The sequence below is a fragment of the Macaca fascicularis genome, chromosome 1 (genome assembly GCF_037993035.2).
Source record: "Macaca fascicularis isolate 582-1 chromosome 1, T2T-MFA8v1.1".
NCBI classification, from domain to species: domain Eukaryota; kingdom Metazoa; phylum Chordata; class Mammalia; order Primates; family Cercopithecidae; genus Macaca; species Macaca fascicularis.
The window spans coordinates 197,884,218-197,901,775 of NC_088375.1; the positions used below are offsets into that span (position 1 = coordinate 197,884,218).

The following is a 17,558-nucleotide window of genomic DNA, read 5'->3' on the forward strand; positions in this document are numbered from 1 at the left end:
CGAGGCAACCTGGAGAGGCATGTCATGCCGCTGGCAGAGAGGGCTGCAGGTCTCTCTTCATGAGTTAGGGATGACCGGGCTCCCCGATCTGCCCTGGTAGAGTGTCTGCGTATTCTGCTCTTAGCCTTCCACAGGAGGCAGCTGCCCCAGTGGGGCTCCGCAGGAGTGATGAGAATTGGCCCCTACAGCTTGTCCCCTACTCAGCCCAGGTGGTAGAGGACAGGGTTAATCCTATGAGCTCAGTAGTTGGCTGAGCCTATATGTGAACCTTGACATCTCACCCACAGTGCCTGGCAAATGATGATGCCCAATAGGTTTTAGAAGAAAGAAGGAAGAGAGGGAGGGAGGGAAGGAAGAAGGGAGGGAGGGAGGTAGGTAGGAAGGAAGGGAGAGGGGAGGAGAGGGAGGGAAGGGGAATGGAGGGAAGAAAGAAAGGTCACATACCAGCGGTGTGACTTTGTATCTCCTACTTAACCCCTCTGAGGCTCAGTCTTCATCTGTAAAATGGATTTGTTATTTTAAACAAAGATCCTATTGTAGTGGGTGTGGAGAGGAAGAGGTGAAGTGATGTGTGTAAGTTAGTGAGTATATTGTCTGAAACATAAAAACATGTAATGAATACTAGGGGTCATTATGGGAATTGTTGCTGTCGTTTCTCTTCTTGCAATGCATCCCACCCTCCCCTAGACCGGGAGGGAACACGCTGCTGTTAGTTTTGGGGAAACCTCTGTGTTACAAAATGGCTCACAGCCAGGCCAAGAAAAAGGCCCAGTCCCAGGCTGGGGATGGCAGCTTCCCTCTGGCCCCAGGGTTCCAGCTGTCTTCCAAGTCCAGTGACTGGGCCCCACAGCCTCTGCAGCTGGGAAGCTCTACGTGGCAGCAGAAAAAAGCCTCGATCCGCAGTGTGCTGGGTAACTCCCGCCCACCCTGGGATGCAGGAGGAGCAGGCCCAGCCTGTGCTGCTTCCCTGGGGCGCCGAGGGGGCTCGCAGGTGACAGAGCCACACTCTCACCTTCTGGGGGCCTCAGCATCCCCCTCTGCCTTCCTCCCTTCGCGTTTCTAGCACCACTTTCATGCTAGCTTTTTTGGAGGCTGCTGCTTCTCCTCCTGCTCCCCTCCCCTTATCCCTCCCTTCCTCTGGCCTTGGATCTACTCCCTCCTGGGAGCCACACCTCTACCTTTCCACTTCTTCTGTTTCTTTGCCAAGCCACTTGCAGGCTGCCTGCAGGACAACCCAGGCAGAATTAGCATCCAGGCACTCCCCTTGCCTGTCCCCAAACCAGCCTTGGGCAATGCCGTTTTAGCCCTGTGTCCTTTGCCTCAAGTTCAGATCCCTTTCAGAATTTTCTTCCTTAGAGAACAATTAGGCCTTTTGGTTCCTTGGGGCAACCAAACCAATTGCAGAAGCTGATAGGCAGGCGATGGGGACAGGTGTGCGTCCTCAAGAAAGGGGCTGCCCCAGCTATAACCTGGAGGCCTGGCCCTCTGCTCCCCTCTCCTGCACTTCCTCCCTAATGGTGCCCACTGGAGCCCTTACTTTTTATTCAAGAGGTGGCAGCTGCTGCTTCCCTAGCTTTGGTCTGGGTGTCCTTCCCTCTGATCCCTCGGGCAACATTTTCCAGTGGCTGCTTGGGAAACCAGCCGCTCCTGCCCCAGGGCGAGGGAGGCCCAACTTTGGCAGAGACAGACACTGGTAACCTCCGTTTGTTTGCTGGATTTTCGAGGATGTCCTCAGGACGGGCACACCCCTCTGTGTTATTTTATGAGGAGCCCGGAGAGTCTCTCCTCCCACAGCCACAGTGGCCTCCACCTCAGGTGGGAGGGCATCCCCTCCTAATTGGCAGGATTGGCCACACTGCGATATTCACATCCCCACACAATGCCACGGGCCCCTGCACCCAGACAGGGAGGGGAAAAAGAGAGAAATTAACAGGCGGGTGAGAGCTCGCCTCATAGTATATTTGTAAGAAAATTAAAGATTTGCTCTTCAGATGTTGGGGGCCATGCTCTTACCAGACAGCTGGCAAATGGGAGAGATTGGAAATGATAGAATGGATCAAATTATTTAAATGAGAAAAATAAATTCACACACAGCCTAGCCGCTGCCCGGTGACAGATCCGTTTATTTATCTACTGTATCGGCACCGCTTTGTCTCTGTCAAAAAGGTCATTAAACTCGCCTAACTGCGTAATTCGCAGCCTCCTGCTCCAGCCTCGCTCCACAGCCCTTCCCTTCCCTCGACACCCAGCGCCACTTGAAAAAAAATTTATTATTGCTAATAAACAACGTTGTTTTTCTTTTTAACCCCTTTAGCTTGTTCCCCCATGGATCCTACTCCATCCCACGACAAATTAGTTTCTCTTTATTCTTTCTTAGGAGAATGAGAGAGGGAGCACCACCCCCTCCTGCACAGTTCCGGGAGAGGGCTGAGAGGGAGCGGGTCCCGCGCACATGCCCCCCCCCCCCGCTATATCTGCGGGGTGAGCGGTCTTCCTCCTCCGCAGCCCCGGGACCGGCGCACGGGTCAAGTCCAGCTTCCCACAGTAGGGGGTCTGGCTTGGGCTCTCCCACCTCTACCAACTCCCGAAGCTCCCCTGGCCCAGCGTAGACAATTCTCTGAATTCTGCCTCTCCGAACCCCCAGCCCCAACTCTGCTTCCAGGAGGGATGGGGTTGGGGAGGGAAGCCAGTTCCCGGGTCAATCTCCCGCCGCCGCCGCCCTCCAGCCAGCGCCCGCTGCGTGGGAGCCGCGAGGCCAGACTCCGCAGACGGCGGGCTCCCGGTCTGGCTGCTCCAGCGGGCGCGTCTCCTCCAGCTGGTCCGGCCGCTGGGCTGCCGCCGTTTCCCAGCTCGCAGTGCCAGCTCTCGCGCTCCACGCCTGGCTCCCGGGCTCGGTGCCCTCGCAGTCGAAGGGACTGGGGCCGGCGGGGCGGATGGGGACGTCTGGGAAGCGAGGAGAGTCCTCGTTCTCCGGACGTCCCCGCACGCTGGGGCCAGGGTCCCCTTCCCCGCTCCCCGCGCAGGTGTGAGCGCGAGAGTGTGTGCCTCGGCGGGTGTGAATGTGAAGTGTGTGTGCGCGGGGGAGTGCGCGGAGGGAGCGCGGGCGGCGCGGGAGGCGGGAGGCAGGGCGCGGGGGAGGGGGTTGGGAGGGAGAGTGTGCGCGCGTGCAACTCCACTCCGGGGCTTTGTGCGAGCCCGGGCGATAGCATCGGCGGCGGCTGGAGGAGGAGCGGCCGGAGACGCGTGCAGCCAGCCCGCCAGCGCCCGGCAGCCGGGGCAGGTGGGAGCCCGCGCGGGAGCCAAGCCGACGCGAGTCGGAGCCGGAGCCGAGTCCGAGCAGAGCCCGGGCGGAGCCCAGGAGCCTCGCTCGCGGGCAGCTCGTGGGCGGCAGCCAGGCGGGGCGGGCGCCGGCGGGGCGGCCCCCCAGTAAGATGTGCGCCGCGCCGCGGGGCGCCCCCCACTCGCAGCGGCGCTCGGGAGCCGGGCGGCTGGGCCAGGCGGCGCCTTCGGGGCTGCTGCGCGCCCGCGCCTAGAGCTGCCGCCCCAGGGAGCCCGCCACGGCCGCGCCCCGGGCACGCTCGGCGGCGCCCAACGATGACCGCTCCCTGGCGGCGCCTCCGGAGTCTGGTTTGGGAATACTGGGCCGGGCTCCTCGTGTGCGCCTTCTGGATCCCGGACTCGCGCGGGATGCCCCACGTCATCCGGATCGGTAAGGGCTCTCTGGAGCCGGGGATCAACGTGCGCCCGGGCGGGGGCGGGAATGGGGGGCCTCCGAACGCGTTCCTGAGAGATTTTCCTAACCTCTCTCCGGGCTGCTGAGCCGGAGACCCCCAGGAGCTCGTCCCTGTGAGGACAAAGTTCCAGAGTCGGGGTCACGGGCCTTACTTATTGGGGAGGAGGCCGCCGGGCCGCAGCGGCGAGGGGCCCTTGGCGCGCTCCTGGTAGGTCAGACCTGGCAGAGTGTGGCGAAGGTTTCCAGTGCGATCCCGAGTCGCGGGCGCATTTCGCGGCGACTGCCAGCATGAACCGCAGCCTACCGAGTTCTGCGATCTGGCTTCTCCGCAGAGTGGGGACCCTGGGGAAGGCGCCAACTTATCTCCTCTGCTCACCTCACTCCCCGCGGGCCCCTCGTCCCCACCTCGGGCATAGCTCGAGCGGCTGCGGCGAGGTCGCAGGGCACAGATTCGCATGACGAGGACAGCCGGTCTTCTCTCCCGGTGGTCGCCCTTGGCCTCGGTGGCACCGGTTCAGCCCCGTGCAAATGGGGCGGGGGTAGAGGGAGCAGGCCCCTGCTGCCCGCTGCAGCTGGTCCCTGGGGCCAAGGCCTCTCTCCGCCCGGGGCAGCGCAGGTAGAGGGAAGGGACCACGGAGGCCGGCCAGCGCGGCCCGGGCGGGCAGCCCAGGGACGCCAGCGGTTTTTAAAGTTAGCCCAAATTCCTCCGCAGCTGGCGGCGGCTGGCGGGGCTGCGCGCGGCTTTCCGAGGCTCCGGCTTCTCCGCGTCTCTTCTCGCCCGAGACTCTTACTCCGGGCTTTAACTTTGTTGTGGCCGCCCAAGGCACCCTGCGGGCCTGAGCGCTGCGCGTGTCCCGGGCCGGTGACCGGCAGGGCTGGGCCTGGCTGGGCTACGACGGAGCCTGCATCACCGAGGGCCCTGCGCCCGCCGCCAGGCCGGAGACCTGGGCCGCCTGGGTTCACTCGGCGCCAGCACCAGCGCCTGGCACGAGGCAAGCCAGACTCCGCCGAGCCAGGGCCACCCTCCTCCTCTGCAGCTCTTCTCCAGGGCGGACCTTGGGCCGTCAGCGACGTGAAAGAGGTGCCGGAACCGGTGTCGGGCTTGGTTTCTGTACTTCAGATTTTCCTAGGAGGCGGTCAGAAACCCAGAGGATGGGTCTCCTCCCGGGCGGCCGCCCGGGGACCGGACCCTCTTGAACTCCTGTCTGGATGGGGCAGAGCACAGTCCTCGGCTCTGCCCACGCTGAGATCTTTCGGTCCATGCCCAGGACCCTGGCAGGCAAACACCGGCAGGCACCGGTGGCAGATGAGGCCAGGCACGGGAGGGGACTCTGGGGACAGCCCTTATGGTCAGACTTAACCATTTGCAGCCCAGGCTGCTCCTGACAACCGAAATGTCTTCTATCTCTGTGCCTTTGCCTGCCCCGAGCCCAACTTGGCACCATTCCAGGGGCAGAAGCCCCCCCACCCCCGCCAGTAACGGACCAGCGCTTCCTTTATTCCCTGTCTCCTCCCCTCTGCTTTTTTGGGGGCCTGCGTCGTAGAGTGTCCTTGGGGAAAAAGGTGGGGAGACTGAGAAGACGCTATCTGCCCATCGCACGGATTGCAGCTCCCTCTTCCTTGGTCCTTCCTTCATAGGGGTGGGGTGGGTGTGCTCCCAGCCCAGCCTCAGGAAGGGAAGTCTTTGGAGGCCCAGAAAGACAGGCTACGGTGAGGGCAGCCTCAGAGGGATAAGCTGGGAAGGCGCAGGATGATGTATCCTTACTGTGAAATTGAATGGGTTAGGGAGTTCCTCCCAGCCCTTAGGAAGAGCATCCCCAAGCCTACCAGCCCTTTCTTGGGTTCAGCGTGTAATAATGCAATTAACGGATGGCAGAGCCCTCCTCTCTTCTAATCTTCTTCGTATTAAGCCCCAGGATTAATTAGCGTGTCAGCCCAGGCCATTTATATCCAAGAGCCCTGCCCCATTTGATTCTCAGCCCATGGACTGGGGTGTTGTGCCTGCGCCAAACGTGACCGCCAGAGCTGTGCCAGTTTGGGCGGAGGATGGGAGGCCTCTGAGGCTTCTGGGCTTCTCTGGAGCCTCCTGGGGAGCTGAGCTTCTGTCCTTCTGAGCCGCTGCTCGAACCCCAGCTGGAGCCAGGGAGCTACAGTGGTCATGGACAGAAAGAGCGAGAGCGAGAGAGAGAGAATGAGAATATCATGCTAAAACCCAAACACACCGCCTTGGCTGGGCCAGGTGCCATCTCCCTTTTCCCATCTCTGCCATCCCTGGGATCTCAGGGCTCTGGCTGGGGCTATAAGAATTGAGGCCCTCTGGAGTGTGCTAGGTGCTTCTGGTTCTCAAGACTGGCGCCTCAGCCGGCTGAGCTTGGAGCTGAATCCTTCTCCAGCAGCCAGGCGTTGCCGAGTATCAGCCCGGAGAGGGCTTTCCTGCAGGTGTGAGAGGGGCTCTCTGGGCTGGGGAGCATCGTACCCGCCCCCTCTCTTTGTGCCTCTTTTGGGGGCTGAAATTTCCTCTTAGACAAGGAGATGGATAGCTCAGCAGTGTGACACAGTGTTCAAACAATCTGTCTTGAATAGATGAATTGCATTGCTCTGTCTTTTTGTAATTGTGTCTATCAGAAGGAGAGGTCAAGGCATTGATTGCTTGGATGGTTTGCAAGTAACAAAAGACAGTGAGGGAGAGAGCAAGGGAGAGAGAATAATTGGATTGTAGTCTGCGGGAAAAAATGATCATTGATTATTTTATGTGAATATGTGGAAGATGTATTCTGTGTATGATTATCAAATGTTGTTCATTGAAGGTTTTCAAGGCATATTGTTTGGCATTTTATTATTATTATCATCGTTATTATTGTTTGGATGAATCCCAGTCTTAACTCATGGAAGGCAGTTTAATGCATAGATTCTCTCAGCCAAACAGGCTTAAGTGACCTCCTGCGAGGACCTGAATTTCCAGGTGGCCTGACCCCAAAGCTGTAGTGGAGGGGCTGCTGGACTTGGAGCCAGGAGGTCTGGTTTTCTGCTGCATCTGCCACCAGTTTGTTGGGCCATTTTCATCAAATCACACCTCTCCCTGGAACCCCAGGCCTCAGTTTCTCCATCTGTAAACTATTTGGTTGGCCTTAATGGTTGGTATGTTCTGTGGTTTCAAAGTTCCCTTTAGTGCAGCCTGGTGGGCACTGTTATGCTACTGTAGGTTTCATGGTTAGGTCTCCCCTCATGTTACCGGCATATGTAGGATTGAGGGCCAGCCTGGAATTTGAAAAGGGAACTAGACAGTGGTAGCAGCAGCTGGGGAAGCCTGGCCAGCTCTTCTGTGTGTTGAGGAGCTGAAGTGGTTGGTGGCGATCTCCAGCCAGCCAGTGGGGAGGTTTGAAGCCAAATGACTGCAGAGACATAAAGCAGGTGTGTGGGGGGTGGGGAGAGGGAAGGGTTGGCCCAGCTCTGGACTCTGAGCATCTACAGATAGAGCAGAACTGAGCTGCAAGGTCCTGAGTTTCGTGAATGTACAGGGGCCCAGCAAGCAACGCGGCCGATCCCCGGGGAGAGACGCCCCCTCCCTCAGAGTTCCCAAACCGGCCCCATCTGTAACTCTTCTGATCGGTTCACCCAAATTATCCTAAACATTCATCTCTTGAGTTTGGGAGCCGCTGTGTGTAAAACAATGAGAAATTTCTTGCAGTGACTGGTGATGCGCTGAAACATCGCCGCCTTGTAGGAGCAGACAGCCGCTGAATGAAGATCAATAGGGTTTTCCCCCCTGGAAGTAAATAGCTTCAGACAAGACCTGGGAGTGGCCCGCGGGGCCTTAGAGATCACTAACTTGAGGAATTTCTACCTCCACTTTTCAGCCCAGCGGCTGCTGTCAGCCCCAGCTTTCCTGCTTCTCAACTGGAGTTTAATTTTTTTCCTGATGCCTGCCTCACATTGCACTAAACAGTCTTTTGATGTCAGGATGACCTAGGGTCTTTAGAGGTGGTTTATGCAAGGTGAGCCCAGGCACCCTGGCCTCACTAGGCTCTTTCAAGGTCACCTGCATCCTCCTGTAGCCAGCAGGATGGCTGACCTCAGAAGTCCAGCTCATGTGTTGTTTTGAAAGGGCTTTGTGGGGTGGCTCTTTATCCCCAACACCTCCAGGAATACAAGCTACCTAGCTGCTTTTAGGATCCTTTGTAGGGCCTGTGAGCCTTCCCGAATCCCCACGGTCCCACAGGTACTCTGTCCCTGCTCCAGGAAACAGTCCCCTCCATGAGGAAGGAAGCACAGATGCCCCCGTGGGCTGTGGAACTACCGCTCCTCTTGAGAGAAGTATAAGGCCATACGCAGCACAGACTATAGGCCTGCTTCGTGAAAGGGTTTCTTTTAGCAGGAGACCTGTTTGATCTCAGTGACTGGGACTGTGTTTCTGGTCTGCTGAGGTGGCGCCTCCTCTACCTGCCACAGCAGCTTCCCCTGTCTCTTCCTCCCGCAGCTGCAGCCTGGCTTCCCTTGCTTGCTCAGAACCTTCCAGAGGGAACTGAGAGAGCGGATGCTTCACTCCACTGGGCAGCGCGCAGAGGAACTGGAGGGCTCCGCACTCCCCGCCTGGCAACAGAGAGGACCGATGTTGCAAGAGCAGGGCCCTTGTTGAGGCTAGCACCCAGCAGGCACTCGCTTGTCCTCCAGAGGCCGGTGTGGTAGGGCTGCAGCTCTGGGAAGACAGATGCACCAAGGGCCTGCCTGGTATGGAAATAGAGCTGATGCAGATGGGGCTGGCGTCTTGGCCCTGGGCTTGATTCCTGGAGTCGCTCTTCTCCCAGGTGCTGATTCTCCAGCAGCAGCACCAGAGGGCAGTGTGCCTGTGCTGAGACGGCCACCGCAGTGTCTTCTGCCTGGGGCCCCACCTGGGTCTGGAGCAAAATCAGAATAATGAAACAGCAATGACAACAATACGATGGCCCCGATTTATTGTGCAATTATTAGCCACTAAGCACTGTGCCAAATGCTTTTCAAACAATGACTCATAGTGTGGGTAAATAGTAAGTGCTCAATAAATGGAGCCATAGGGTTTTTCTCTTCATACTGGGTAGCCTTCACCACCTACAGGCATCCCTGTATCCCATTTTACAGGTGAGGGAACTAAGCTTGGTGAAGTCACTTGCCCAAGATCACGCAGCCAGTGAGTGGTAGAAGTAGGATAAGAAGTATGGTCTGCCTGCCTCTGGATCCTGTGCTTTTAGCTGGCTTTGCCGTCTGGAGGTGGCAAGAAATGGTTTCTAAAGGGGCTGAATGCAGTGCCCTTGCCCCCACTCTCCGTTCTGTTTGCTGAGTGAGGTCTCACTGGCTGGGCTGTGTTGGTCCTGCTCTGGGAGGATGGCCATCTGGGCTCTACCATGCTGAATTCCACCAGTCCTAGTTTTCAGTGTCAGACTGGCCTTGCTGATGAGCTGTGTGGCAGATTCGCCGCCTCCAGGGCACAGGTGTGGATGGCCTTTCCCAGCCTTCCCACCAACACACATCCTTCCACTTACTACCTCCCACATTGTCCTGGCTTCTGGATTCTGCTCAAGGCTTTAATCTAAGCCCTAAATAAAGGACGGATTCACCCTTGGGTGAGGTCAGTTCACCTACAGGGATCCCACTGTTCTGGGGTCTATAGTCTACATGTCCCCATTGGAACCACCAGGCTGTCCTCAAAGACATTGTCAAAGCCTTGAGGAAGCCCAAAGGCCTCGTGTCTGTGTCTCCTTCACCCCCCATCCTCCTCACCCAGTGACCTGGAAAGAGAAGGTGATTAGAGAATTAGCTGTCTTTGTTATTCCTTCCTTCCCTCACTTCCCTTTTCCTTCCTCAGTCCTGTTCCTTCTTGCCAACATCCCTTCAAGGCTAATAGGTTTTATGGTCGTTTTATTTTTAAGCAAGAGTCACATCCTGACTTTCTAAATAGGGCCTGCTGCCGCTGGGTCCTGGATTATGTGTTGCTGTGTCACAGACACCGTGGTTTGGGTGTGGGGACTTGGATGCGAGAGCCTTCCTAATCCACCATTCCATCTGCAAAAGCAAAGGCAAAGGCAAACCCAGACTTACCCTTCTCTGTCTGCGGTGTTCCTTCTCCCAGGGGGACAGGGGAGCCTGGGATAATGGTGGCTGCCAGGCACTGAGCTGTTCTGGAAGTAGGGGGAAGATGCACTGCGCAAAGTCACTACGAAGGTGACAGGTTTGGGACAGGCACGGTCAGAAGGGTTATGTTACTTTCTAGGGCCTCCATTTCCCCATCTGTAAAATGGGGATGATACTGCCCATTGGGTTAAATAGGTGTGATGTCTTTTCAAAAAAGCTTACGTGCTGTCCACAGTTGAGCATTTCTTTTTGCCCTTGGAGGAGTCTGTGCACAGGTCTGGGAGTAGGGTGATGCTAGGGAGGCCTCCAGGGAGCCAACTCTAAGGAGGCCCTCAAATGAGGACCCTTTGCTTGCATGACGGACCATGAGAGTGGGCGCTTCCTTAAATCCTGGCCCTGGCCCAGCATCTGAATTTGCTTCTGGAGTATACTTTTCCTCCTACTTCTCTTTGTGCTCCAGAGACAAATCCTAATTGAGCATGATTTGGAGAGATGACACCAAATTGAGGGCCAGGAGACTGGGTTTGAGGACGACAGGTTGTTCAGATTTTCTTTTGTCTCTCATAGCCATGTTTCATAGCAGCCATGCCCCCAGAGCCCTCTGCCCTTCCTTTCTTTGTTTTATTTCCTTTGGAAATCACCTCCAGGGTCCACACTGCCTCTCCTTCTTCACAGCTTAGCTGCCCAGGTCCTTCACTTTGCTTCCTTTGACCTTTACACCTTGTTTACTAATAGTATTGACCTTGGCCGTGGTTATCTGGGGGCGAGTGGGTGTCTAGGCTTTCTCTAATGCATGTGTGTCGTGCCTCCCTGACTAGACAAGGAGCTTCTCAAGGGTGTCTCAGGCCATCTCTCCCCCATCACTTCCAAGAAGCAGAATGATTTTTTTGGAGTCACTAATATATTTCATTGATTCTAAGATGGGATTTTTTTTTCACATTTTCATATCTCTGACATCAACTCGTGTCTCACATGTCATGTCTAAGTTTACTTGCAGAATTTTTTCTTTCTTGGCACTCTAAGAAAGAATGGCATGTCTTGGGTCTGATGAAATGTGGTGGATCTATTTTTGAACGTGAGTCCAATGTGTACTTGCTGTGTGACCTTGGGGAAGTCACCACACCTCTGAGCTTCCATTTCCTCATCTATAAAATAGAAGTATTAACGTTAGGTTGAACCATGTGCAGCTGTTGTTGACCTACAAAAATCTTGTGGTTGACCCTTACAGTACTGTCTGCATAGGGTTGTTGTGAGGATTAAAGGAGATAAGGTATGTAAAGCTCTTTGCATAGTGCCTGATGCTTAATAAATTTTAGGAGGAAAAAAGAGAGTTCCCCAAGGGTGGGGCCACATCTCCACTAACTCTGAGCTCTGAGGCTGTCTGCATCTCGTGTGCCCTTGGCTTTGTGCTAACCCCTAGTGCCCCATACTCCATGCAGCCTCGTACATGGCATCTGCCCATTGCTCACATACCCATGGGCTCTGCACTGGAGTTGGTGGGCCTAGCAGTCTTTACCAGTTACCCACTGTGCTAGGGAGCAGGAGAGGTACCCTTCCTTGGATGCTCCTAATGTCAGCTCCCAGACACTGCCTGACCCATTATTTTGCAGCATTTTGATTAAAATGCATTTTGCCTATGTTCAGAGCTGGGAAGACCCTGATTATGGGATGTCCTTAAGGGGCTGGTCCAGAGAGTCTTGATCAGCCCTTCTCAGATGGGGAGTACCATCTCGCCTCCTGGGCAGGCCACTGGAGACTAGACAGGGTCTGAGGCTGGAGACCCTAGGGGATAGACACTTTGGCTCTCCTAGGAGACACCAGGTAATGAGGACAGAGGCAAAAGGCAGGGAGGAGAAAGTCCCCATGGTGATCGTACAGATCGGAGATAATGAGATGGAGTGAGATCCAGGGGGAGTGGTGGCTACAACTCCAAATCCTTTGGTGCCATGCTGAATGGTAGTTAAGGATAGCAGAGAGGGGAAAAGCAGCAAGAAGGAGCTAAGATTCTGGTTTGTATTAAGAGGGTTCCAATCCATAGGAGACGATTAAGTCTTGCGCTATTAAAGGGACTGATGCAGACAGGCTGCCGATGAAAGGGGGTTTATAGAGTTCTCAGAACAACTGCAGAGATGAGCTCTTTAAATATGGGAATGAGGGAGACTTCTGCAAAGCCTTTCTGCATCTGCTTTGCAGAACTGAAATATGCTATTCCAAAAAGCTGCCCAATTGGGCGGAAAAGCAGGAGCAGGGAGCCAAGGACTTTCCAGGGCTCCAGGCATCACATTTCCTGTCTATGGTGAAGAATCAAATAATCTAGGCTGAAAAGAACCCCAGGGGTCATTCTAGGCCTCTAGTTCTCAAATATTAGCATGTGCCAGAATCACCCAAAGCACCCGTTAAGATGCAGATTGCTGGGCCCCATCCACAGACCTTCTGATTCCGTGGGTCTGGGGTGAGGCCTGAGTGCTTGCCTTTTAAACAGGTTCCCAGATCATGATGCTGCTGCTCATCCGGGAGCCACACTTTGAGAACTGCCGTTCCAGATCAGTGGATGACCCCACTACATACAGGTGGACGGCCAGTCTCCGATTGAATGCCGCCTGCAATGGGAGCTCACCAATTTTAGGCCCCACCCATTCTTTACTGCAGATGTTTTGCCCATGCTAATCTTTGTTGCAAATTTTCCTCTAAAAAGCTAACATGTGTCTCCCTGCAGTTCCAGGAGGGCAATATAACTGGGGTCTGAGTGTAGGTTTGAAATTCCTCTGTCTGAGTTTCAACTCTTGATCCCTTCTCTCCTGGCTGTGTGACTTTGGGTAAGTCACTTACTTTCTCTAAGTCTAGATTTCCTTATTTGTAAAATCAGGATAATAGCAGATTTCACCTCATGGGATTATTGTGAGAATTAACATGCCTGGCACAAACGAATCTCTCAGTACATTTAGCTCTCAGTCTAATCTTGAGGATAAGCTCATAGATTCTAGGATCTAACAGCCTGACTTTGAAGGCTGCCTCCCTCACTTCCCACCTGTCTAATCTTGAGCAAACTTTTTTTTTTTTTTTTTTGAGATGGAGTCTTGCTCTTTTGCCCAGGCTGGAGTGCAGTGGCGTGATCTCAGCTCACTGCAACCTCCACCGCCCAGGTTCCAGGTTCAAGCAATTCTCCTGCTTCAGCCTCCTGAGTAGCTGGCACTACAGGCACCCGCTACCGCGCCCGGCTAATTTTTCTATTTTTAGTAGAGATGGGGTTTCACCATATTGGCCAGCCTGGTCTCTAACTCCTGACCTTGTGATCTCCCCTCTTCAGCCTCCCAAGAGCAAAGTATTTAATATCTCAAAATAATAATGATAATAATAGTTGTACCTGCCTCACAGCGTTTTTGTAAAGACTGAATGAGTTAATGCATGTGAAGTGCTTAGAACACAGCCATGGTAAGCACTCAGTAAATGTTGTCTATTACTCCTACTATTATGATCTCCCTGCCCACTGACTCTGGCTTGAGTTTGTTCCCTGTCCTACACTAGAGCTCTGCAGAAACACAAAGGCATTTATTTCTTCAGACTAAAGTGGCTTAATTCCTCCAGCATGGTGTCAAGAGCTGACCACAGTGCTACTTATTTATTGAAACCAGTAAGACCATCACCTCCTCAGGTCTCAGCTTTGGTGTCTGGTTGTACAACACCAGACTGTTTCAGGCTTTTTAGCAGCCATTGCAGTCTGTTGATTTATCCTAAGCTGGTGGTCTCATGAGATCATGAGGTCTTTTCCACGAGTATTGCCACTGATCTGTAACTTTTCTCATCCTCCCTTTGGCAGTTGATCTTTTGAGCCTAAAGGCAAAACCTATCATTTATCCCCAAGTAAGTTCCATCATTGAACCTTCAGGCAGTTATTCTTACTCATTGTTTCTGGACCACCAGGGCCTATTACCATGTCTCCATGCTTGGAAAGCAGGTATGGATTACACCCTCTTCTTCTAACCCCTGCCTCCCTCCTGGGGTCTGTGGTAGAGGGGTTAAGTGGTTATTAGCCTATAGTATGGTTGGGGTTGGGAATCACTGTTCTGAATAGTGAAGCTTTTGGGGATTCCCATTCTGATGTCTCGCATGCTTCATGCCATCTGAGCCTGGGATAAACATATCCTCCTTCCCTTCAGCCAGGTCTGCCATAAACACATTAAGCAGGAAATGAGCAATGTCAGAGTCTGATGGCTTTATTCAAATGGTCTTGGATCCACTATCCTACACTTTAATGAGCTTCAGAATTCCACTGGCTTCCTTATGCCCTCAGGCCCTTTATGATTTGCCATGGTTGGCATCTCTGGACTCATGGACTGTCCCTCCTTGCTTCACCCTCTCTGATCCACTGCATTGAACATCTAAGTCCCCAGAAGGCACTGTGCTTTCCCCCACACTCTGGGCCTCTGCACTGCCTTTCTTTTTTCTTTTCTTTTTCTTTTTTGTTTTTTTGAGACAGAGTCTCACTCTGTTGCTTAGGTTGGAGTGCAGTGGTGTGATCTCGGCTCACCACAACCTCTGCCTCCCAGTTCAAGCGATTCTCCTGCCTCAGCCTCCCAAGTAGCTGGGACTACAGGTGCACGCCACCACACCCGGATAATTTTTGTATTTTTAGTAGAGATGGAGTTTCACTATGTTGGCCAGGCTGGTCTCAAACTCCTGACATCATGATCCGCCTGCCTTGGCCTCCCAAAGTGCTGGGATTATAGGCTTGAGCCACTACACCCAGCCTGCACTCCATTTCTTTCTTTCTTTTTTTTTTTTCTTTTGTTTTGAGATGGAGTCTCACTCTGTCGCCCAGGCTGGAGTGCAGTGGCCGGATCTCAGCTCACTGCAAGCTCCGCCTCCGGGGTTTACGCCATTCTCCTGCCTCAGCCTCCCGAGTAGCTGGGACTACAGGCGCCCACCACCTCGCCCAGCTAGTTTTTTGTATTTTTTTAGTAGAGACGGGGTTTCACCGTGTTAGCCAGGATGGTCTCGATCTCCTGACCTCATGATCCGCCCGTCTCGGCCTCCCAAAGTGCCGGGATTACAGGCTTGAGCCACCGCACCCGGCCTGCACTCCATTTCTTTCTGGCCAACTTCTGCTCATACTAAGGTTTCAGTGAACATGTCTTTTCCTCCAGGAAGCACTTCTCAACCTCCATCCCCTTCTGAGTCCCACAGCACCCTCTACTTTTCCTGTTGTAGCACTTGCTGTATTGTAATTCTTGGTTATTTTAGAGATAAGTGCTGTACCGGCATGGGCCATAGCCAGGTTGTTCACCACTTAAGTATCCAGTGCTTCTAGCACAGTGCGGGACTCCTAGTAGATAATTAATAAATATTTGTGGAATAAATGAATGCAATGGTGAATATGGTCATTTGAATGTAAGTCCCCCTAACTGCCCTGGCATACAGCTCAACACTTTTTCCATTTCGTCAATGAGGATTTTATGAAGGATGTTGTTAGTTTCTTCCACGAAGTCAAGGTTCTCGTGCTGTCTGTGGTGGTCTTCTGACACACCAGTTCTGCAACTTTTTCTGTGCCAGGACCTTTTAGATTTAGTCTACTGGGCAGAGCTGGAATATTTGGGGGAGTGAGCCCTTCTTTTTCAAGTCTAGGATTGGACTTTACATTCATTGTCTTGTTCCTATCATGATGATTTTCTTGAGAGAGACAAGCTGTCTTCTTAAAGAAGAGACTAGAGGAGAGACCACAGTCCTCCTGCCTTTTCTGACCTTACCCTTCTCTCCTTCCCACTTGCCACTCAGCATCTCGGCTGCTCTTTCTGGGAGCTGAACCAAGGAAGAGAACCTCTGCTGTGCTGTTGTTAATAGGCTGAGCACTCAGGACAGCTGTCAGGCAGAACTGTGGCTGGGCCATTGCTCTGCTGCCCATCATAGGTCAGGTCTCTCCTTTTTCTGTCTTTACCACATCACTGGCTCCTGCAAGGATATGTAGACAACTGGTCTACATGACAGCTTGGTGTAAAGTAGAGGTGTTGACAGTTAACCTGGAGATTCAGGCTTTATAGACAGTCAACTGAGGCCCTTTAGCCCTGGGAATATATACATCATCCACATCAAGTTCTGGGGAGAGTGAGTGTGTGCATGTGTGTTTGTGTCCTTGTAAGAGATGACCATATGGAAGTTTGCTTCTCTAGCACAGACTTCTGAAATTGGGGCTCAACCATCTTTCTTTATTCCAAGCCTGATGAGTGAGTAGTGACTTTCCTTTGTATCAGTGGGGAAACTGAGGACTTAAAGGATGGTCCCAGTTCCTGACTGACTGGGCTGATCTGTCTACTCTACCAATGTGGCTGAGAGTAAGGATGGGAGAGGTTTTGCAGTGGAGCCCTGAGCTTCCCCTCCTGAACACAACGGAACTGAGCTCTCCCCTGAGGCCAGCCCGCCCCCTTTTCTTGCTTCCCTCCCTGGGGAAACATGACACATCATGAGCAGAAAGAGCCTGTTGCCTACATGACCATTTTTCCTGCCCAGTTTAATAGAGGTGACAGCCGTCTATTTTACTTGTCTCGTAACATTGAATCAGTAAATAAAATATGGGTGAACTCTCAGGTTTAGCTGAATTATGGCTGGTCCATGGGGACTGTGGGCTGGAGGAGAGTTAAGCAGAGAAACTGAATCCTTGTCTTCTTGCAAGAGAAGCAGAGCCTTGCATCTTCCTTCTGGATCCAGGAAATCGTTCAGTGCTTGAGGAAGCCAGGCCAGCAAGGTAATCTTGTTTGGTGGTCTCTGAGTCAGTGGAAGAACCAGAACACAAATGGAGGAACCCCAAATGCTAGGGCTACAGGAGCACTACCTGTCCCCATTATTTTTTCTATCACGGATTGGGATGCTGAAGACAGAAAAGAGAAAATGATTTGTGCCATGTCCCTTGATGAGCCATGGGAAAAAACAGACAAACATATGGGTCCTCTGACTCTCATCCTGTTAAGAAAACCTGATCTACCCTCCTATTATACACATACACACACACACACACACACACACCACACACACATACTTGCGAATTTGAAGTTTTACATTTGCAGTCTTAAGAGAGCAAAAGAGCCTAGACTTTTCCGATGTGGAAAAGCAAACCTGTGAAACACTTTTCCGCACTGCAAGAGAAATACAAATTGGATTCACATGTGTTTAGAAAAAGTCAAAAATAACAGATGCACCTTGTGGTTCAGCAAGAGTCAGGGAGGTTGAGGGTCTCCCCAACCTCTGTGTTCAGCACCACGGAGAGCAGCCAGGCCTGGGGGTAGCGGGTGCTGGCTCTTCTAGTATGGGCGGTGTGGTTATTGTAAGGTCTTGTTAAACAGGCATTCTTTCTTTCAAATGCTATTCCTTTAGAACTCTGGTAGGCTAGTAAGAATTGTTATTTGTGGTTGTTCAAATAGAATAACGCAAGGTAAAAGAAAATCAAGGTAATAGATGGAATTTTCTCCTTTTTTTTTTCCTTCCACATAAATTGTTCTTAAACCTTTGGTGCCTTGTACGGCTTGTCTGCTAGGGAGCAGCAGCAGATGACAAAACGAGTGAGCATTCCATTGTCAAATATCACACCTGATACCAAGCATCTTGGCTCGGCTTGTCAGCCTCATCTTTCACATCGCATTTTGTAAGTAGGATTGCTAAATGTGATTTCTTAAAAGTATTTTGTGCGTTATTATTTCCTGAGTTGTGGAGACCTGCATACCTATAATAGAGC

At 53.0% G+C, this 17,558-nt stretch overlaps 1 protein-coding gene across 2 annotated transcripts in view; it reads left to right on the plus strand.

The window, feature by feature from the left end:
* Window positions 1-2,757: 2,757 nt before the first annotated feature.
* Window positions 2,758-17,558, plus strand: part of GRIK3 (glutamate ionotropic receptor kainate type subunit 3) — a 239,649-nt gene continuing 224,848 nt past the window's right edge. Inside the window, exon 1 of one of the 2 annotated variants that reach the window (XM_065524897.2) lies at window positions 2,758-3,023. Coding sequence is in view for 1 of the 2 variants with exons in the window: in XM_045374370.3 (XP_045230305.1) it covers window positions 3,595-3,709 (115 nt within the window). In the remaining variant the exon portion in view is untranslated. Of the gene's footprint in view, window positions 3,024-3,179; window positions 3,710-17,558 lie in introns of those variants that run through there. The other variant, XM_045374370.3, reaches the window with a different exon arrangement.